The sequence below is a fragment of the Rhinolophus sinicus genome, linkage group LG06 (genome assembly GCF_036562045.2).
Source record: "Rhinolophus sinicus isolate RSC01 linkage group LG06, ASM3656204v1, whole genome shotgun sequence".
Classification (NCBI taxonomy): domain Eukaryota; kingdom Metazoa; phylum Chordata; class Mammalia; order Chiroptera; family Rhinolophidae; genus Rhinolophus; species Rhinolophus sinicus.
Window position 1 is genome coordinate 135,660,306 of NC_133756.1, and position 24,170 is coordinate 135,684,475.

The 24,170-nt window shown below is 34.6% G+C and overlaps 1 protein-coding gene across 1 annotated transcript in view; it reads left to right on the forward strand.

Moving 5' to 3' along the window:
- SLC17A6 (solute carrier family 17 member 6) overlaps window positions 1-20,095 on the forward strand; it is a 37,484-nt gene extending 17,389 nt beyond the window's left edge. The window contains exons 4-12 of the mRNA XM_019742622.2: window positions 4,574-4,688; window positions 6,177-6,264; window positions 6,618-6,704; window positions 9,304-9,446; window positions 13,825-13,974; window positions 16,931-17,063; window positions 17,459-17,569; window positions 18,080-18,207; window positions 18,954-20,095. Coding sequence (XP_019598181.1) covers window positions 4,574-4,688; window positions 6,177-6,264; window positions 6,618-6,704; window positions 9,304-9,446; window positions 13,825-13,974; window positions 16,931-17,063; window positions 17,459-17,569; window positions 18,080-18,207; window positions 18,954-19,289 — 1,291 coding nt within the window. The 3' untranslated portion in view covers window positions 19,290-20,095. The remainder of the gene's footprint in view (window positions 1-4,573; window positions 4,689-6,176; window positions 6,265-6,617; window positions 6,705-9,303; window positions 9,447-13,824; window positions 13,975-16,930; window positions 17,064-17,458; window positions 17,570-18,079; window positions 18,208-18,953) is intronic.
- The last annotated feature ends 4,075 nt before the right edge of the window (window positions 20,096-24,170 follow it).

Consider the following 24,170-nt stretch of genomic DNA (forward strand, 5'->3'; position numbering starts at 1 on the left):
CCTCCTTGGTTTTCCATTTGTCCTCCTGTTACAGCCTTTGACATAAATTGTCTCTCGGCTGTTTGTCTCTTTCTCTCTCCACCTACACCAAGGGCTATCCTTGGCCTTTTCTGAGTGCCTAGTAGCATCACCTAGATAAAAAGAGCACAGATTTTCATGTTAGGGAGCCCTGGATTCAAATCTCAGCTCCACTGCTTGCTTTTTTCCTGCACAGACTTTCTGTGTGCATTTTCATATGTGTAAAATGAGAAGAAAGTGTAACTCAGAAGGTTGTCATGGGGATTAAATTAATTAATGTAGGTGGAGAAAGTATAGTAAGCGCTCTGTAAATTTTAGCACCTTTCTCCTTAGCACAATACCTTGCTCTAAATATAGTCTCACAAAGATCTGGAGTGTGAATGCATAAATGAATGTTGAATGAAATGACTGCTTCAGTTTTTGCTGTGTGTAGTACAGCAAGAAAAGGTATAAAGGCTTCCCATATTGGGCGAGAATATTGATCATCAGAATTTCATGTAGTTGGATATTGATTTGTACACCAATTACATAAAATTTAAAAAGGAGATGAGGTTCTGAAAGTTTGATGGATTTTATTCTTAAGTACCCGATTTCCCTGAAAATAAGACCTAGCCAGACAATCAGCTCTAATGCATCTTTTGGAGCAAAAATTAATATAAGACCTGGTGTTATATCATATTATATTATATTATGTTATATTTATTATATTATATTATATTATATTATATTATATTATATTATTATATTATATTATATTATATTATACCAGGTCTTATAGTAAAATAAGACCAGGTCTTATATTAATTTTTGCTCCAAAAGATGCATTAGGGTTGATTGTCCGGCTAGGTCTTATTTTGGGGGAAACATGGTTAGAAAAAAGTCAATGCATTGTTATGATGCAATGACCATTACATCATAAACAATAAAAAAGGATAGTTTAAGTAATTAAGAAACTTAAAAGTAGGAAGCATTTACAAATGTCATAAGATCATATAATTTGAAACACTATTTGGGACAAGAGCAGAAGGTAAACATTGTAAGTGATCTATTAACATTTTACCAGGAGTAGTAGGGTGATTTCAAGTAGCTTTGTGAAGACTATTTAATGTTCATTGCAGCTTTGTTTACGGTGGCCAAGACATGGAAACAACCAAAATGTCCTTCGATAGATGAATGGATAAAGAAGTTATGGTATATATACACAATGGAATACTATTCTGCCATAAGAAAAGATGAAATAGGACCATTTGTGACAACATGGATGGATCTTGAGATTATAATGCTGAACGAAATAAGTCAGACAGAAAAAGCAGAGAACCATGTGATTTCACTGATATGTGGTATATAAACCAAAAACAACAAAAGAACAAGACAAACAAATCAGAAACAAAAACTCATAGACACAGACAATAGTTTATGGTTCCCAGAGGGTAAGGGGGAAAGGGGGTGGTAGATGAGGGTAAAGGGGATCAAATATATGGTGATAGAAGGAGAACTGACTCTGGGTGGTGAACACACAATGGGATATATAGATGATGTAATACAGAATTATACACCTGAAATCTATGTAACTTTACTAACAATTGTCACCCCAATAAACTTTAATTTAAAAAAAGAAAAAAAGAAAAATTTACAATTAGAATCCTGAAATACATTGCCAAATGATGTGGTATGTGCATAATCAGATATAAATCCTAGCGACAAAACCCACAAGCTTTGGAATCCAACTAGATTTGGAAACAGGGCTCCTCTACTTAGAACTGGCTAACAACTTGTGCAAGTGCTTTCACTTATCTCAGGCTTACTTTCTTCGTCTATAAAATGGGTATGTTAAGAGTAGCAATGTCATTGGGTTAGGTGGTTGCGGATTTTATATGAAGTGTTAGCATGGTATCTAGCAAGTTGAATAAGCACTGATTACATTTAGAACTGCCTATAGTGGGCACTCAAAAGATAGTTCATAATTGGTTCACCTCTACTGAATCCATAGGGGACATTTTGCAATTGCTGGAGATATTTTTGGTGTCGCAAATTGAGACGGTACGCTACTACTGGCATCTAGTGCTTGGAGGCTAGGGATGTTGCTAAACATCATGCAGGGCACAGGAGAGCATCACGCAAGAAAGAATTATCTAACCCGAAATATCAACAGTGTGGAGGCTGAGAAAACGAGGTGAAGAATGGGTTAAATGCATCTTTCTCCAGCTTATCTAGAGATAGCAGAATTTAAAACCCCTTCAAATGGGGCAGAGAAAGTGATGATTGCAAGTTATAGTCATAGAAAATGAACTTCACGCATCATGCCTTCAAAATAATTATTAGAAAAGAAGGCTCGCGTATTAGACAAACACGGATGAAAACCTTATAGTATTATTTTTTTTGCAAACCTTAGCATGCAAAATGATCACCTGGATTGCTTATTAAAGCACAATTTCCAGGCTTCCCTCCCAGCACATTCTGATGTCAAAAGTCTGGAGTGAGAAATCTGCATTTTTAATAAGCACTGCAGGGAATTCTGATGCAGCTGGTTCATGGATGACAGTTTGAAAGAATTCTTCCTAAGGGCTCAATGGGATGGATGCATAACTCATATACACTTTCAAAAACCCTGTAGCATTATGTAGCTCTGGTTTTCTCTATTCTTAAAGCCTTAAGCAGTCAGTCGCATTGTCATCGACGATAATAAGCAAAGTGGAATGGATCTACAGAAAGATATAGTCAATAGAAGTTTGCCAATCCCCAGACAGCCTGCTCATGTGACCAAAAGTCCTGTGTCATTTTCCCCTTTCTGCCTTCATTCTCTCTGTTGCACAAGCACCACATTCAAACACCCAGAATAGTTGAAAGACATGTTTACCTCACTGGCCTTTGGCAACACGTACCATTTACCACTAGGTCCAGGAAACATGCCCCGTATACTCCCTCCTATTTCCTTTCAGCCCTAAAGGAAACCTCTACAGTGTTCTGGGATTTGCACATAAGAACGTTTGGATTGCAGTCTGAAGAGAGGTGAAAATTATTTCAACTTAAAAGTAATAATCAAACATTAAAATATGTTTTAAATCAATTTTATAACAATTTTGGATTCTTAGTTTACAAAGACAGGTTATGAGATTTTGGCATTTATTTTCTGAGGAAAAATAAATCCACATTTGGCAGGAGTTTAATGTCACAATGTGTGTGGCATTTTCATAGGAGTAATTATTTCTAGAAATAGAAAGTTTCTATTTTGTGTCAAACATTTATAAATCAATTCTTATTTGTCAAAAACCCAAAGATACCCTATTCAGCAAACAACACAGAGGAAGAATGGAACAGAACATGTACCTTCTCAGTGACTATCTACCTTGCTGGAGAGAAGCCACTGAAGACAGACAGATATTAGGCTGCGTCAAGTAAACAAAAGTATCTGACCCAGTCTGTGATTCATAGAAAAAGATTTGATCCACTTCAGCCCTTCGTAAAGCCAGTTCTCAAATTTTAGTAGCAGGTTAATAATGATCAAGCCCCCTTTCAGAAACTTGAGTCTTTCATGGTTACGTTTAAATGTGCCTCCTGGAAGAATGAGAGCTTCTATGAGGCAACCAATTTTGACTGAATTAAAGGCTTAATGTTCAACTTGAGAAAACTTGCATAGAACACACTGGTAAGCTCATTAGTGATAGTGGGTCCCAAAACTTCCATGCAAGAATATATTTCTGGAGTTACCCAGTTTGGGGGATGTTTTTCTTGCTTTGTATGAACAGTATAAAATATTTTTTAATGATGAAATGGAATTTTTACTTGCAGATGGATAAAAATGTTAGGACCATATTTCTAGCAGTTCTTTCTTGAATCATTATGTATATGTACACACTTAGAGGTGTGCCTCAAACACAATCCCCTCACCAATCCCCCACACACACAAAAAAAAAAGGAAAAAGAAAGAAAAGAAAAAGAAAAACTTGAGACAAGTATATTAATTATATTAATTTAAGTAATATTTATTTTGATTATAAAAAACGTATGCTGTGGGATCTGACCATGAGATTTCTTGGGACATTTTAAATATGATTTCATTCATAAAATTTTTATAGATATACATAGCATAGGGAAGTTGAAAATAGTTGTATAATGTAAGGCACAACTCCATTTAGCCATTTATCATTTTTTCAAAAACTCTTTAGTGAATATCTACTCCGTGTCAGACACTGTGCTAGGTATTGGGGCTATAACAGTGTATCTGAAAACAAGCTCTTGCCCTTAAGCAGCTTACATTGGAAACTGAGATACAGACCAAAAACATATACAATGATTCATTAAATATTTACAATTTGCAATTACATTTATGAAGAAAATAAATACAAGTAAGTATAACCAGATTTATTGAATCCTTCTATTTCTTGTGCTTCAAATAATCTAGACTTTCAAGATAGTCCAAGTATCTATTTACAATGGCTAGCTAATCAAGTCCAGAACATATTTATTCTTTTAAAAAAAAAAAGTCTACTTTAAAATTGCTTGTAATTAACTTGACCTGAGAAATGTAGCTCTATTAACTCCCTTTCTTTTTCAGGGTTTTTGGAGCTGCCATACTTCTCACCTCTACCCTGAATATGCTAATCCCATCAGCAGCCAGAGTGCATTATGGGTGTGTCATCTTTGTTAGGATATTGCAGGGACTTGTTGAGGTATGGAACTGCAGGATGACATCATCTTAAGGTTGGCATGTTATTAAGGACCAGCAGACAATCTTTGCCTTGATCTATAAATAAATATGTCTTATTAGGTTGCGTCTACATCATGTTAAAAAAAAATTGGAAAAGTTAGATGCTCAGGTATTGTGTCTTTAAATAAGGCTAAATTACAGTTGTGACTTCTTACCTCCCCATCTCTGGAATTAAGTAGTATTAAATAAATGTTTAGTACCTATTTGACTGAAAAATAAAAAAAAAGAACAGACACTTTTATCAATGGGTTGTAATAAAAATATTTGACTCTGTCTTGTTGGCTGGTGAAACCCTGAATTAATACCTTTTGGGAGTTTTATACCACATCCCTATTGCCTTTGAATCATGATTTGAGATTTCATTAAAATATTTCATTGAATATATTCTTTGGGCATCTCACTCTAATGATTTACTTTTGCTCTATCAGCCCATTGTCTTTGAAAGAATATCATTTATAAACTTATGATTGCCCTACCTGTTGTCCCTTCTCTTTCCATGGAGTATAGTGGGAATAGGAAATCAGATAATGTATGAAGGCACTGAAAACAATCTATCTCCAAAAAGAAGGAAAAATCAGTAGGATCAAAAATAACACAAAAAGTATAATTACTGTTGTTCCTTGGTATCCAATGGGTATTGGTTCCAGGACCCCCCTCAGATACCAAAATCTGAGGGTGCTCAACTATCTTATATTAAAGTGGTATAATTGCATGTAACCCACACACATCCTCCTGTATACTTTAAATCATCTCTAGATTGCTTATCATACCTAATACAATGTAAATGCTATGTAAATAGTTGTTATACTGCATTATTTTGGGAATAATGACAAGAAAAAATTACAACCAAGTCTGTACGTGTTCAACACAGATACAACCATGATAGGCCAAAGTACACAGTACACATCAGCAACAACGTAACATTTCTTTCTCCCAAATATTTTCATTCGATGTTGGTTGAATCTGTGGATGCAAACCCTGTGAATACAGAGGGCTGACTCTATTTCAAAGGTCTTAAGATCTGTATAATACTCTTAGGAAGTGTGAGCTTCAAGGATGTAAGCTTCACCTTCCTTCTTATGGATTCCTTATATTTGGAATCACTGATTTTAATGCCTTACAAAAAGTTCTTCCAAAATCTCGAACTGTTCAGAATTGCAGATGAACTGAGTAATATAAGCTCTTTCCTTTTGCCTTAATCCGAAGAAAATTGAGATAGAAGGAAGACTTGAAGAGTGGGGAGAATTTGAACAGGTCACTACAAAGGGGCCACATTTCACCTGGTCTGGGGCTGAAAGTTTTAAATGGACATTCAGGGAATCAACAAAGGCCCATGAGTAGCAGTTTCCCCTTGTGCCCATTCTAAGGAAACAGCATCAGAAAAGGGAATGTGCTTATTTTCCAATGACCCTGGATCCTAAATAGTGATACGTATCTTCCCCAATCTCAGGGCGTCACCTACCCAGCATGTCATGGGATATGGAGCAAATGGGCCCCTCCTCTGGAGAGGAGTAGATTGGCGACCACCTCCTTCTGTGGTGAGTACTGCGCTGGTGTAGGTATGGTGGGTAAATTTTAGGAACAACTTGAATAAGAATTGGAAGTTGGTGAAGCTCACCTGTAAAACCATCTGGGGTGTGTGTGTGTGTGTGTGTGTGTGTGTGTGTGTGTGTGTATACATGAGTAAAGGTTTTTCGCCACTATTTCAATGTCTTTAATTCTTAGTGGTCTCCTTCAATCCTCTATCTCTGCTTGTGTTTTGTATTTGTGTGTGTATTCCAAGTATGTATATATAGTGTGTGTTTGTGTTAGCCAACCAAAGAACATGAGACAAAGTCAAGAATTTTTACTGATTTCACCTACCTCTCTCCCATTCTCCCTTCTGCTTTAGGTTCCTATGCTGGAGCTGTGATTGCAATGCCGTTAGCTGGCATTCTTGTACAGTACACTGGCTGGTCTTCAGTATTCTATGTCTATGGTATGTTACATTTCCATACAGTAGACTTAAAAGAAATGTACGTAAGCTATAACAATGAGCTAGATCACTAAACATCCTTCTGTGTTTACTTCCTTATTTTTTTCGATTAAGAATCCTGACAGTATGTCCTGTGAAGATCAAAGAAAATGTTTATTTCCGTGACTTTTCCCTACACTGTTATTTATTGTTTAAAAAACAACCACATAGTTGATGGAAGCTTTGTAATATGTGACATATATTGTCCTTGATTATGAGTAAAAAAATAAAATCAGCTTTTAATTTAAAGATGATTAAGAGGAAAGAGTTAGGCAGTACCCACTTCTCTTTTTTGCTACAGTTTTCTTGGTCATTTCCTTGATCGAGCCTCCTTAAGACTGAACAGGGGCAGAAAGCTGGATGGTAATAGTCATGCTACTGAAACAATTCAATTTTGTGATGAAATACTATCAATCACCTGCAGCAACAGCAGCACATTTTAGTCTTCATTTCCCCAGAATTAAAAGAGATTAAGCCCCCAAATTGAAATACAAGTTACAAGAAACCCTAAGTTCAAACTCCCTTTCTGTTTACTTTCCAACCAGAAACTGAAAGCTTACCATTTGAAATACCCCTAAAGTCTTCCTCTAAAAGACACTTTTTTAATAATGAGGGAAGGAGAAGTAGAAGAGAGCTGGATTCCAACTGATATGTCATTGATTAATAGCACCTTTGAGCATGGGCACAAGACTCTGAAAGATTAACGAAGTCATGGGGTCGAACAGAGCAGTATCTGGCTGCTCCCGAATTTGCCATGATCCATTTCTGTTTTGAAATGTTTTCATCAGAGCCAATCCTATGCTTGTAGAATGTTATTAAATATACTTCATAGAAGAGGCTCTTATCTGGAGTCAAAAGCCATGGATGGGTTTTGGATTTATGAATACCCAAAATTGTAAATGCATGCATTTGTATCTATTTTATTTTCTGGGAAAATCTTTTTATCAGATTTTAATCCATATCTTTCATTCGATTTTCCAGCGTTCGTAATTCAAAGAAGTTTAAAGCATTTATTTATAGGGTGTGAAGTACAAGTGGAGATGGCCATCCATTATACACTCTGATTTATGCCTCAGTCTGTTACTTAATTGATGACATGATGTTGATTTAAAGCAAAGATACTAATTTCCAGAAAGCACTCATGAAAACCAGTCTCATTATTTCAAGTTATAATTTATTTAATATTTATCATTGAATGGTACAAACAGATATTCTGAAAATATCATATCATAGTACTTGCTTCTTATTGTGTGTAACAAAAATTGGGTCTTTGAGTCACACATTCAGCATTGATATTTTAAAACTTAGATAAAACCTGTATAGTGCCTCAAGTTTAAAAAGATAATGCATGTAAAGCAATTAGCTGAATGTCTGGCACTTTAGATGCATTCAGTTAGTGGTAATAATTACTTCTAAATTACATTTACTGAGTGCTTATTTTGTGCCATCCACTGTGCTAGTTGCTTTATGCATCCTCTCCTTTAACTTCTCTTTGCCACAATCTCATAAAAAAATTATCGCATTTTATAGTGGAGGTTTATAGAGATTCAGTTCCTGATCAGATCATGTAGCTAATGAGTGACATAGCCAGGATTTGAATCTAAAAGATCATATTCCACAACTACTACACTACATTGAGTTTTCATACACTATCTGACCCAATATTGTATTTGCTGTCATGTTCAGTAATTAAAAGAAGCATGGAACATCAAAAACTCTGGTATTAAGGAACTGTTCTTAGAAATTGAACAAGCAAAAAAAAAAGTATTATGGAGACCAGAGTCATTCAGATTTTTACCCATGAGAAAGAGAGAACTGTATGAGGCAAAAATGAAATGGCCAGCTGCCATTTCAAGAAATCACTTGAAATTCTTTCTATTATTAATGCTTTAGATTTATGCATATATTGCACAATAAGTGCATTTTTAATGGTGAGAGTGCTAAATCAAGAAGGGTGAAAAAAACCTTGCAAAGTTTATTGTACTGGACTGTATAAACTTTCATCTTCACAAAGAATGATCAATAGGTAATAGCATGTTCTGAAAATAATATGGCATGCAAGTCAAATAAAGTGGGAAATGTTGCTACATTAATTACAGAAGCCCATTTCTTTAAATGTATAATAGCCACTCAGGTTAAAATAATCTAGATTTTACTTAGTAGTCTATTTACTAGATCTTGAAGTGCTAACAGTAGAGGAAAATGAGCATTTCTTTTCTCTGGAAATACAGACCACTTTCACATATTCAAGACAGGCAATTAATAAAAAAAGTCACTCCTAGAAAAATTCTTTGAGGACTGGAATGTTTTCTTGTTCATAGTATTTCTGTCATTTAGCGGACTGCCTGTAAAAGTAACTGCTCAGTAAATGTTTGTTGGATGTATGAAGATGTTCCAGACCACATCATTCGACAATTATTTATTGTGAGTTTCCTGGGTATCAGTGTTATTTAACAGAGACAAAGTGATAACACTACAGCACCGGCCTTCAGCAAATGACTGTGAAATGGAAGTATTTGTGATGGTTTTCTTTGACTTCCTCCTTTTGAACTTTTGCTTGCAGGTAGCTTTGGAATGATCTGGTACATGTTTTGGCTTTTGGTGTCTTACGAGAGTCCTGCAAAGCATCCTACTATTACAGATGAAGAACGTAGGTACATAGAAGAAAGCATTGGAGAGAGTGCAAATCTTTTAGGTGCAATGGAAGTAAGAACTTTATTATGGTGTATATTTCTATTCTTATTCTCCATCTCATCTCCCTTCAACCAACCAAACTCTTTTATGAGTCTTTATTCAACAAAGCTAATTTGGTACATGTGCTGCTGAAGCGAGCACAAAACTAATTTGGTATCAATCATGATTTTTTTTAATTCGTCCATATTCTCTGACTTACTTAGGAATGATTGCTACTTCCTCCATCTACAGTTTATTTTTTCTTTATCTTTGTTAAACATGTTCACATTTTGCCTTGGATTATAGCTATGACTGTAAACCTAAGCAAATTTTTTAAAAAAGTTCAATATGGTCCATAGTTTAAACAAATTCAACAATAGTCATTTAGATTGTAGGAAATGCCAAATTACCTGACACAGTCATAGAAAGGGCTATTTTTTTGTTTATTGAATGACCTAACTGTAGATTTTATACATGCCTATTTATATTATATGTGGTTTAGTAAATACTGAAGCATTAGAATGGCAACATGAAAAATATTCTTAATATAGTATAATCCTTTTATTGAAAAAGGTTACCATTTTTCAGGATTATTATTATAAAAATCAAGTATTATAAAGGTAATGTTATAAAGCTTTTTTTCTGATTATGATTTGGTTTCTGGGATAGGATCTGTTTATAGAGAGTGAAATGCAGTTCTAGGTCAATAATGCAAATGTTTCATTAGTCTGTGAGAGTAATATATCATAAGTAGTAATAATAAATAGCTAATGGTACTATAAAAATGAAAAAAACTGGTAAGCACAAGTAATATATTTAGACAGGTTGAGTAATTCAGCACTTAATCCATAACTCAATTTCCTTATGCTAAGAGTTGGAAGGTAACATGCACTGGCTGAGAAACCAATGCCCCTTACACATTATGTTTCTCCTCTTTCTTTTAAAGGCTCCTCCCACTATTCTAATTGAGTTTTATTCCAGCTCTGCTTCTCTACTTCATTTGTTAGAGAAAGCCTGTCTTTGACATCTTATTCTAGGTACAAAGGTTTGTCATCCATTGTTGCTGAGGGTATCTTGGCCTTTAATGAATAAGAAAACTCCCATCTTGGATATTATTTAGAAGTTAAACTTCAACACTTAAAAATAATCCTTACATTATTATGGTTCCATGAGCCAAATAGACTGGAATTAGAACTTTCCCCTTTCTGTTTCCTTCTGTAAATGGATTGATCATTTCTTTCTAATGGTGGTGTCTCAAACAATGAGTGGTGCTGTGGGGTGGGTGTTGGCGGTGTGTCCTGGTGTCCACCTGCTACAGTTACCTTGAGCAGAAACTAACTCTAGACTGATCCATGGTGAGTTCAGGATTTAGCATCAATTGCTAGTCAAAAATAATCTTATCAGGCTATATCTTCATTAGTTAAGCATACTTCTTTTATTTACCAGTTTTTGAGATATTGTATGTCTAGATCAGGCATAATTTTTTTAATAGAACAATCAGAAATTTAGTCTAAGTAAAAAGTGAAAACCAGTTTCTGGAAATGAACCCAAGAAGAACAGCCAGTCGGTTGTTAATAAAACAGCATAGATAATCTCAAACCTCCCATTTTCTATGTCTTACTGTTTTTTCTAAACACAGTATTTTATTTATTTCTGATATTTTATACTTTCCTGTAGCGTCAAAGTAAATTTTTAAAAAATGAGATAAAGTAGGAATAGAACTAATGCATTAGTTATTTTGAACTTTTTATTGTGATCACATTTAATGTGCAAGAACAGTAACAGGAATACCCATATATCCACTGTGGAGAAGCACCAGTTATTAACATCTTGCCTTACTTATTTCACTTTTCTTTGCTGAATGATTTCAAAGTAAATGAGACATCAAAACACGTTAGCTGTGAATCCCTCACATGGCTATCTAGAAAAATAAGAATATTCTCCTTCACAATCTAAGTACTTTTATCATACCTAACATAATTGAAAATCGTTTCCTGACATTATTTAATACTTAGATGATATTCAAATTTATAACATCCAGTCCCAATTCTATGACCTAGTCTATTTTCCTATGTCTTTTGCAGCATATTGTTTTGAGTCTGGATCCAATTAAGGATCACACATTGCGGCTAACTGTAATGTCTCTTTAATCTCTTTTTTCTTTTTTAAAAAACTAATTAAATATAACACACATACAGAAAAATGCACACAATCTTAGGCAAACAGCTTGCTGAATTTTTGTAAACTAAATACACCTGTGAAGCAAACAGCCAGTTCTGTATGTAGAATGTTATCAGAATACCACAAACCCTCGTATGGCCCCCAATGAATTCTAAGGCATAAAATTAGACACTTTTCTCTTACATTTGATAAAGTGTTTTTCAACCTGAAGAATAAAGTTTGTAGTGGAGATGATCATGGTGTAAGTAAAAGAAATACCTTCCTAGCAGGAAAAATTTATTTACTCTTAATAATATTCTAAAGTTATGTCATATACAAACATAATAGTATAATGCAGACATTCCTGTATTTGGCAATTTTTCTTATCAGTCAATAAGTATATTCATCTGACACCATTTTTCCAGAATATATTGAATTTAAGAAAAAAACCCCAGTAATTTTTGAACCCATCTGTGATGCTGTCACTATACATTTTTATCCAAAGCCATATAGTACTCATTGTATATTATTAGGACAGGTTTTTGTTTTTGCTTTGTTTTCTTTTGTTTCTTTCTTTTCCTATATATAGTATATATATATATATTTCTGATTACCACAATATGACTTCCTACTATATTGCTTTTAATGTAATCTTTAAATGGCCCAATTTGATTCACAATCAATACTAGTAATTATAAGGTTCTATACGCCGTCATCCCCCACCCCCACAATTACCAAATCTGTGTAAAAAAGTGTTTGCCTCCTCTTTTACTAATTTGGTCAGGTCAAAGGTCCCAAGTTACCATTAAACTAAGTTATTTTAGGATATTGTTTCTTTTTCAAACAGTATATGTTGGTGTTCAAAATAATTGAGAAGTATTTGGAAATGAGAAAGACATTTTAAGTTGCAAAACTTAATCTTAGGGGAAGATACTTGTTCTATATTGGGGTGTATACAGGATCGTTAAGTGTGGTACGTGTAATTTTTTGATGGGTATTATAAGTAAAGCCGGTAATATTTATGTTGTTAACTTTGAATGTCTTGAATATCGTGAATAACTACAGCCGCGTGCTGCTGAACAGCAGGATACGTTCTGAGCAATATGTCGTTAGGTAATTTACTTGGTGTGCGAATACAAGGAATGTACTTACACAAACCCAGATGCCCTGTTTCCCTGAAAATAAGACCTAGCCAGACAATCAGGCCTAATGCGTCTTTTGGAGCAAAAATTAATATAAGACCCAGTCTTATTTTACTATAAGATTGGGTCTTATATAATATAATGTAACACAACACAACACAATGCAACACAATGCAACACAACATAACACATAACATAACATAACATAACGTAATATAAAATAATACTGGGTCTTATATTAATTTTTACTCCAAAAAACGCATTAGAGCTGATTGTCTGGCTAGGTCTTATGTTCAGGGAAACACGGTGGTATAGCCTACTACTATAACTGTATGTGCTATACTTCTATGACTGGCATGATATTCCTTTGTTTATACCAGCTTCACCACAAACATGCGAGTAATGTGTTGCACTAGGACATCATTACAATGGCTATGGTGTCACTAGGCAATAGGGATTTTTTTTAGCTCCATTATCATCTTATAAGTCCACTATTATATATGTGGTCCTTCATTGTCTCAAGCATCATCATGCGATGCGTGACTGTAGTTATGATGTGCCCATGGTGTGCTGGGTGGCCAAATGCTTTAACCAGATGTATACACCATGCAAGTTTTATAAACCCTTGCACAGAATTTATACTGATATCCACTGGCTGTCAAGAGGGTTTATAGATAGTTGGTGGTATCATTGTCTTTAGATAGGGTCTAGAATATTGCGTTGTTAATTTTTCTTATTTTTATCCTCCTGACTGCAGTGAATTTTCAGCATTTTATATAAAATATTTTGGATACCAACAAGGTCACTAATTTGGCAGTGAGTTTTAGCTGAGACATGATTTATCACTGCCAAAAAAGAAAAAAAAACTTGGAAACTAAGATCTATGCTTTTGGAATTAGTTTTCTATAAATATGGACTGTTGTATACTTCCAACGATTATTCATGCAGCTAAGGTTAAATGGACTGTTATAGTTAATGATTCACTCCCACTTACCTACCTCCTACTCATGCCCCAACATACATATACTGAGAAAACAAAGCTCATATCATTCCTATTTAGTTAGAGTATATTTTAAATGATCAGAATGGCTCTGTTTTGGGGATTTCAGAAATTCAAGACTCCATGGAGGAAATTTTTTACATCTATGCCGGTCTATGCAATAATTGTGGCGAACTTCTGCAGAAGCTGGACTTTTTATTTATTGCTCATTAGTCAGCCAGCATATTTTGAGGAAGTCTTTGGATTTGAAATCAGCAAGGTATGGAAAAATTATCTTTATTTAACTCATGCGTTGTTTTTGTATTCAAGTGAATATTAAGTTCCTTTGCCAAGATTTTTATCTTCTAAATTTCATGACCTAATTCATTTATTTATTGATTAGTAACTTCCGGGAATCAAAGACTAAGTAAGGTGGTTGAGTGTTGACTGCATTCACCTGTGTACTAGAAACTGCTCTTTGTTGCTAAAAATACAGACAAAACAGAACTAGTCTTTACCCTCATGGAGTTTACATCTCAGTTGGGGTGGGTAGCAATGTACCCTCTTCCCTGTAATTCAGCAAAGCTTATGTTAAGTCTCAGGTCAGAGACAACATACCAGTGAATAAAAAGGTATTTTATTAAGATGGAATTTTATTTATAAAAATTACCAACCTAACTCTTCTTCAGTGCTCTCAGAAATCTGCTTGGCTAAAAGATTTGAGGACAGCAAAAAAATATCTGAAAACATTCTTGCATGTTGTTCATCTGATTTATTCATTTAACAAGAATTTGTTGAACATGATATGCAAAGTTTTGGGTGAGATTCAGGACAAAATCATGGTTCCTGTCCTCAAGAGTTGACAGCTTGATGGCGTAGCCAAAAAAAAAGCAAGGTGAGGGAGGGAGGGCGTGGTTATTAATTACAGTACAGCATGCTAATGCTACAGACATGTGTTATACCTATGAAAATATAGTCATTTTGAGATTTTCTATAAGGATAAAATGAGCATAATAATGCTACTTTATATTCATATAAGGGTTAAAATTTAGAAGATGCTTTCAGACTCATGAACAACCTTGTTTGGTTGGCCAGGTGAATAACTATCACCATTTCTATTTCACTGATGGGAAAACAGAAACTAGGGAAGATATTTAAATTGCCTAAGGCCAAGCTGGTAATAAATGGCAGAATGAAATTTAAGCCCAGATCCTTTGATTTATGTTTCAATTCCTTTTACTATGCCATTCAAATTCAGGTAAACCACATATTCATTGAAGTAGTTCGCGAGGTATTTGTTGAATGCCATCTCTGTGCCAGGCCCTTTGCTGAATCCTGAATACACTTGTCTGTGCTGGCAATGGGCTTGCCATTTCTCTTCATGTCATTACATAAGTCCAGCTGGGCTCGCTATTCATATTATGTCTCTACATGAAAGACTATCTGAGGCCTGAAACTGAAGAAAACCTGAGTTTGGGAGTAGCTATTCTAAGAGCTCTTTTGTAATCACTGTTTCTAAGGAAACTGTTTCCTTCATTGCTGGGAAGAATGGCTGCTGCAGATGGGCTCTTCTCCCTGGAGCTGATCAAACATTACAGGGTAGCCTTTAGGAGCTCTGAGAGGTGTTAGACTTCTCAACAAAGGCTGCTGGAGTGTGAGTCCATTTTCATAATCTAGGACAAATATGACACTGAGAGGCTATTAACAAAGTCAGGTCTCATGGGGGAGAGTGAAGGAGCCAACTGATGTTAATAACACTGTATGGTCATTCTGGCCTTGTAGCTCCAGTTAATTGAAAAGGCTAGATAGAGGTAAAACTAAAAACTAAATACAATAACCAGATGGGTTGATTTGATTCACATATTACTAAAATTGTGAATTAACTAAAAACTAAATACAATAACCAGATGGGTTGATTTGATTCACGTATTACTAAAATTGTGAATTAACTAAAATTGTGAATAAACTCTACACACACAGATTGACTTGAAGATTTCAATTATACTGCTAAAAAAAAAAGTCTCTTGACTTATCTGAAAAATACGTAAAGGAGGTGATAAATGAAATAGACCATGGATTGTGGATCGAGGCTAATATGGATCCAAATCCAAACTCTACAATAAACTATAACAATAATGTAACACACTCCCATGTGAAATGAAAGAGACAATTAAATAGCTTGGACATTTAAGTTATTTTGGAGTCATTCACTGTCTCAAATAACCATCACCACAACCCAAGTCTATGGGCGCAATACCACACTATACACCATTGTAAAATAAAACACATGATTTGTCTAAAACCTTCAATAATTAAATTTGAAAGACATATTTATACCAAATAATAAACTTTGAACAAGTACTTATAATTTGCAAGGAACTGTGCTTCAAATTATACTTAGTAAAACACTTCCGTATGTTTATATTTAAAATTTACTGAGTCCATGTATTTGGTAATACACGATTAAAATGCATTTTATTTATACTTTCTGCCTCAATAATGCATAGAAAATAGTGCCTTGCACATATTATTGGTCAAAAAAATGTGTGTTGAATTGATGTGGTGGGTTAGATTTTAGATTGGGCTATTTGGTATGAAATTAGTACAGAAACTATATATTCCACTGTATAATAATATGACTAAATATTAATATTTGCCTAAAATTAAAGAATTGATCTGTATTTTCTGGGCTCTTAATGTATGAAACTAAGTATAAAACTCATAAGAGATATATACTTAAAATGCAATAAAGTTTCTTTAGCCTTATTATGAATTAAAAAATAAATTTAAAATACAGTCTCTTCAATGTTTTTTCAAATACACTTTCCTCCCTCTCACTGTCTCCCTCTCTGTCTCTGTCTCTCTTTCTTCCACTCCCCTCTCTGACTAACGATAAATTTTTGCAAACATATTTAAGAATATGGAATGTACACATAAATGTGAATCACTCTGATAAGATTCAGGATAGTTTATTCATAAACTCAAAATTTACTGACTCATAGCACAGAAAAAAAGTATGCTGGAAGATAAAAAGGGATCAAAGTAAATTTACTTGTTTTTCTTCTTTATTCTGTGGAAGTTATTACTTATTCTAGGAATGAGTATTTATTTGGAGACAGTATTTTTCTTTCCTTTGTCTAATAAAGTGTTTACGATGGGTTCAAAAAAACAAGATCATTAAATTGCCCACGTTACATATGGTCACATATATTTCTCCCCCTTTTATTTTTCATCAGGTTGGCATGCTATCTGCTGTGCCACACTTAGTAATGACAATTATTGTGCCTATTGGAGGGCAAATTGCAGATTTTCTAAGAAGCAAGCAAATTCTTTCAACTACCACAGTAAGAAAGATCATGAATTGTGGGGGTAAGTACGTAAGTGACGTTAGGACATGTTTTGAGTTCACAAAGTTCTGATCTACATGAGTAACTTTCGCTACGCGTATTAAATATGCAGTTAAATTTGTGCCTTCATTGTTCATTTATAATCATTTCCCGTGTTCTGATTTTTATAACTCATTTTAAATAACCACATAATGAACTTGACCTCCTGCTCTTAAAATTTAAGGTTTCTTTGATGTTTTTATTAAAACACAAGGAGCTTTCAGTAATCTCTTTGTGTAAATTATTACTGTCATTATTTTTTAAATAGACTCCCTGAAGTGGTTTGCTTGGTCAATAAGTATAAGCATTTTTAACAGTTTGGCTCACTGGAATATTTTACACAAATTCTGAAGTGTTTTCATGTGTTTGTTTCTGAAGGTTTTGGCATGGAAGCAACCCTGCTTTTGGTTGTTGGCTATTCTCATACTAGAGGGGTAGCTATCTCCTTCTTGGTACTGGCAGTGGGATTCAGTGGATTTGCTATATCTGGTAATATACCTTTTAAGAATTTGTACTTGTGACATCTGATTTTGGCTGGTGATAAAACTTTATCTATCTATCTACCTATCATCTATTTTTCTATTTCCTTTCCTCTTTAATGTTTTGAATGTTGAGAAAGTTTACTTAACATATTTCCACTAGAAAAAAATAAAAATAATAACGCATTTAGAAATCATTATTTAGATTTGTTACTACTTACCTTCTCCCTGCTAACCCTTCTTTTGTTGTTGTTGTTGTTGTTATTGTTGTTGTTGTTAAGAGAACATATCTCCTCTCCTCTCTGTGGAGCGAGCAACATATATTATTAGACAAGAAATTATACCTCATTTTATTTCCACTATATTCCTGAGCTAAATTATCCAAAAGCAGTTATTAAGCACATGCTATGTACCTAATATCTTTTAAGGAGGGTGATGAGTATGGTAGAGGATATTCTCTAGGCATTTACTTCTAAGAAGTTTAGGATTCTCTGAGTCAAAGTTTGTGTGTGTGTTTCAGGTTTCAATGTTAATCACCTCGATATTGCTCCAAGATATGCCAGTATCTTAATGGGCATTTCTAATGGCGTTGGCACATTGTCAGGAATGGTTTGCCCTATCATTGTTGGTGCAATGACAAAGAATAAGGTAAGAGGGACAAAACAGATGTTCAGTTATAGAAGATTCTCTCTCATGATTGGAGAAAAGGTTAATATATTCACTTTGCCATTTCTTTTTTGGTCCAGTGACCATACCTCTAACTAGGGGAGATAACTGAGGCTCAGAAGATAATATCTCTCTAAGACCTCTGAGTGAGCCCTCTTTCTCAATCAATAAGCAATATGTTCTGGATACCTTTTAATATTTCTGATATTCCTGATGTAATAAACAAACAAAAAAAATAGCTCCTAGCTTATTAGAAGAAACAAGCAGAAATCTTCTGAGCTTTATGTGCAAACCTCCATTCAGACTCCTCTGCTGTTATCAGCGGAAGAATATAATTATCAGCGGAAGAATATAATTATCAGCTGTTTGTCCTTATAGAGAGAGCTTCAAAATCATGATTTATCAGAAGGAAATTAACAAAAGGAGTGAGAGAAAAAAATAAGTAAATCAATGGAATTAAGAAGAGATTATGAATATTTTAAAAACTAACAGACCATAGGTGTATTTGGAGTTTTATTTCACAGCATTAGATTTAAAAATTTTTGAATAATGACAGTTATCATATTATAGGAAGTTTCTACCACAGCATTTGCTTTATGTAATCAGAATAGTTGTTTTCCCTGCAGGTAGCATTTTATGAAAAGCTTGATGGTTAAGCATTTAGAGAAGATGTTAGCCTTTTCAAACATGGGGAGTTTGTTCTTACAGTGCTACTTTTGTCACTACAGTCACGTGAAGAGTGGCAGTATGTCTTCCTGATTGCTGCCCTGGTCCATTATGGCGGAGTTGTATTTTATGCAATATTTGCCTCAGGAGAGAAGCAACCCTGGGCAGATCCTGAGGAAACAAGTGAAGAAAAATGTGGATTTATCCATGAAGATGAACTTGATGAAGAAACAGGGGACATTACTCAAAATTATATAAATTATGGTACCACCAAGTCTTATGGTGCCACAACACAGGCCAATGGAGGTTGGCCCAATGGTTGGGAAAAGAAAGAGGAATTTGTACAAGAAGAAGTACAAGACTCATACACCTATAAGGACCGAGATGATTATTCATAACAAAGCTAATTGCTGGATTTATTTTTAGTGTTTGTGATTAAGTTAATTGTGATTGCACAAAAATTTTAAAAAATATGTGGTGTAAACATGTAAACATGTCAACCAGGCAAGTCTTGCTGTAAAAATGAAATCAAAAGAAACTCATGAAGTTACCATCAAGTGCAATCTGTAGAAGTTGTGAAATCCCATCATTCCATTCAGGTCATCTATTCTTGCGTTTGTGATTTCAAGGTTGACTGGTCAACACTGTAGAAGCAAGTAGTTACTCATTGGTTTCATCTGAGCTAAAACTCATCACCATTTAATAAAGCACAACTAAAACAGTTGGCACATTTCATCCTACAAAGGTTAGGAAGCCAAAGCTACTTTATCTTGTAAAATGCACTTATATTTGTTACACTGTATTGCAAGATCTCACACAGAAGTCCTGTTAAAAACAGTCAAGTTGTCATGTTGGCTGCATCAGATGTTGACAACGTTTATTGAGTGTAAATCGTGAGTTGGGATATCTCTCAATTAGAGAAGGATATTATGGGCTAGCAACTAGCAAGGTGTACTAAATAATTATTGTTATTACATAATGTGGAATAATTTGTTGATTACCGAAAGGAATCTTGCAGTGTTTTATATCAAATGTTCGGGCACAAACACGTATTCTATCTGTGAAAGAACTTGTAAAGTGAGGGGTATGCTTCACGTTCTTCCATTCATTTACCTAACAGTATACAACACTTCATATTTCAATAAAATCTGATTTTTCATGTAGCATATCACATAACTTTTTTGCAAAAAATATAAAAAATAAATAGACTTCAATGTATTTTTTATTACAACTTTGTACAGGTTGTAACTTGCATTAGAAAAAAAGATGCAATCACCATGAAGAATCTAATAAGAAATTTACTATGAAATAATATAGCCCTGAAAATGCAATATTAACAACAAAAGAAATAGAAAATGGTTTAGATATTCTTCTTCCTTAATAATTAAATACTATATGAAACTTGTGCCACAGAGCTATATATGTAATATAAAAATGATTAATAGAGAGACTGTAAGTAGACAATTTTATTATTTAAAGTCCCATTTAAAATATATTTGTCTTAAATATATAGGACAATAAATTATATTAAAATTCTATCTATATATATCTATATATATCTGTATATCTTATACATATCCATACACGGAAACATAATAAACAATCTTCACAAAAAAACCAAAAACAGCATACACCTAATGTTGGGTTAGGGGACTGCAATTTCTACTTTCATAGAGTCATTGAATTTTAGACGGGGCAGAGGCATTTTGCTTGTCATTTCTTAATATAACTCAACAGGAATTGCAACATTTGTGTACCAAGCAATAAGTGCAATGCATAAAATGTTCTGTCAGTATATTATCTTTATTTTGCTTGTGGTAGCTTTTTGGGTGGTTGGAATGATTTTTTTCTTTTAAAAAATGTTAACATCAGACCTCTTTATAATGTTCTAAAATGATAATAATGCATTTCCCAATTCAGCACAAAATATTATTGGTGTATTTAATTGTCTATTCTGGATATTTGATCTGTTCAGTGTACTGTGCTAGTGACTGGAGGCCCTGCTACTGCAAATACAAAACATAAAAGTTTGTTTTAAAAATGCAAACCGTTCTTGACCTTAAGAAAATAAAAATATCTTTTGCTTTGTGTCTCAAAGTGATGTAATGTGATCATAGGCTTTTGTTGTGTTGAATGAAAAGATATGGACTATCATTGCTGCAAAAAAAAAAGTGTTAATAAAATGCTCTATTTATCCTTTTGTAAAAAAAATATACATTAATTTGGGTTTATTTTATTTAGGTTGTAATTTTAGTGTGATTTTAGCTTGTGTGATTGTGTGAATTTAGATGTGGCTCCAACACAGCCACATCTAGGCCCAAGAATAACACTTTTTTTAAGCCACTTGATATTTAATAGAAGAGCATGGCGTTCTTTAGATTGTGGAGATGGTTCTGTAGAGTTTTATTAGGTTGGTGCAAAAGTAATTGCGGTTTAAAGGGTTAAAAACAATTGCAAAAACCGCAATTATTTTTGCACCAACCTAATACATCAAAATCTAGGTCTTTGAGTCAAACTCTATTTTTTCTTTTTAATAATTTTTTATTTTTCCATTACAGTTTACATACAACTAATCAGAAATAGTCTCAGAGATATAGAGGAAAAACTCAGGGTTGTTGGATTAGAGGGGGGTAGGGATAGGGGAGAAGGTGAGGGGATTAGAAAGCACAATTGATAACCACAAGATTGCCACAGGGATACAAAAGAAAGTTTGGGGAATATAATTAATACGGTTGTAAAGATTTTGTAGGGTATTTGATGGATACTTGTCTTTTTAGGGAGACCAAACTCTATTTTTTGACGACAGTCTTCTCACAACTTCTGCTAAGCTTAAAGAAAAATTTAGGAAAAAACTCAAAACTTGTCAGGTCAATGATACTACCTAATTTTGATTGCACGCATACTTTGTGCTGGGCATTGCCCTAACCATTATATATACAGTATCTTATGTAACTCCACAATGACCTTGTAAAGTAAACACTCTTTTTATCCCAGATTACAACTCTTTTTTATCCCAGATTACAAACACTCTTTTTTTCCCAGAAGAAACTGAAACTCAGAAAAGTTAAACTTTCCCAAGATAAAGTAGAGCAACGACATTATGTTAGAATATGTCAGCAAAACCAGCCAGGAGTGAGCAAGATTTATTAAAGCAGCCAATCAAATATCCATGTCACTAGAAAGGCAATCATAGTTCAGATTCCCTACTTTACAGAAGTGTAGAAAGGGGAGTCTAAAACTACATAGCACTGCAATCTGAGACTCTTAGTGCTTCCTTGCTCAAAGGGCTTACGGGACGATTCAGTGGACAACCCTCGTTGAACAAGTGAGGTCACTGAAGGTCAGTAAGAGAAACTGACTTGATCAAGAGAACACAGGATGTTATAGATTTGCAAAGAAGTTATTCTAATTAGCTATACTTCTGTTTTTATTTTTATTTTCATTTTAACCAGGTTTTCATTTAAAAAATTAAAGAATATTCATTGCTTCAACCACTACCCCATACTCTCCACTCACATAACCTCAGTGTGTGGGGGTGGGGGTGGGCGGTTGTAGGTGAGGGAGTATATTTTCTTTTCCTGTGTTCTTCTGCATAAAGAAATAATGACCAAAGACCAAGCCTAATTCTTAAGGCAGCTCATATGCCATCTTTGTACAACTTGATGGCAGGAATGAAAATTGCTTGAATCTAACACTATCTAATTTCCCCAATTTCATAGCAAAAACATTTGCAGTTCCTGTAAGAAAAGTACTCTGATATCTCCTGATATTACCACTGGCCACACTCATTTTCTCTTTACTCAATCGTGCACAGTCATCTTCCCCTTCTCCTTTTTGTCCTTCCTTTTCCCACATTTTCCTCCTCATCCCAATGCCCATCCCCATCTGGTTCACTATATGTAGCTAGTATTTTGCAATTGGCAAAGTGCTTTTCCATGTATTACCCATTTTGTTCACATATCTGCCTTGCAAACTTGAAAGGCCACATATTAATATCAATATTTCTATTTTCCAAATAAGGGGACTGGGTCTAATAGGTTGTAATTAACTTCCTAAAGATTCCCCCAGACAGGGCTGGAACAAGAATACAAGGTATCAGTGGGGACAGAGCCCCAGAAAGCAGTTTCCAGGCTCTCGGCCTCACATAGAAAGGTGTTGGCTCAGGTAGTAAATGGCCATCAACTGAGATTGGATGGCCATCAGCTAGTTGGCCGTCAGCTGTAACCAGTGAGCCATTGGCCACTAATATAACTGCTGTGGCTACGCTAGCAGCAAATGGGGGCTAGCAAGAAGATGGTGGCTGAGCCTGCAAGCGGTGCAGTGAGTATTGTGAACAGTGTGACTCCTGTTTCCTGTGTCTCCAACCCAGCCGCCAGCGAGGATATAGTGGTATGACTCCCCCATCTATGGCTCCGTGGGTGTTCCTTTTTGGCCTCACCATGTCCTGCGTTCTTATGTGGGGAGCGGGAGCAGAAACCCCGCCGGACTCCCCACATGACAAATGGCGTCCCGCATGACAGTATCTGGCCACAGCAAGAGAGTAATTTATTTTTACTTTTAAATCACTTTATTAATCTTCTGATTATAAATGTAATATGGTGTGGGAGGGAACTTTCATTAAAGAACAATATGAAAAACAATGAAAATGAAGGTAATTGGTAATCTTGATATTCAGAGATAATCACTGTTAAAAGATTTCTAGAATGTTTTCTATAAAAACGCATATACAGAAAATTCACACTTACTTTGTAATTTGCAAATTTGAAATCACACTTGATCTACTGTTGCAACCTCCTTTTTTCCATTTAACAGTATATCATGTATATTTTCCTAGTTGAATAATGGAGTTTGTAATCTAATATTCTATTACATACTATCAGCCATATTTAATGTATTTGCATACCCAATACCTTACTTATGAACATTTCTTCTTTGCACCCTTTTCCCTTTATCTTTCTGCTTGCATGGATCTTTTTGGGCAAGGCAAAGTGACGTAAACACCTTTAACCTTTCTAACCATGATGGATATTTCAGTTCCTCTCTATAGTTTATCACTCCTGTGTTTGTCTACAGTAGAATGTGACTGGCAATTGGCCTTTCTGGAGTTCATTTATTAATTCACTTATTCACTTAGTAAGTGTTTATTAAGCACCTATACTGTGAAAGTCACTGGGCATCCGGTGGAGAGAAAACAGATCTAGCCTCTGCTCTTGTGAACCCTCAAGTCCAGTCCCCTCTCTGAGGTGATTGCAGCACGCTCAGCTGCCCAGTCAGGACAC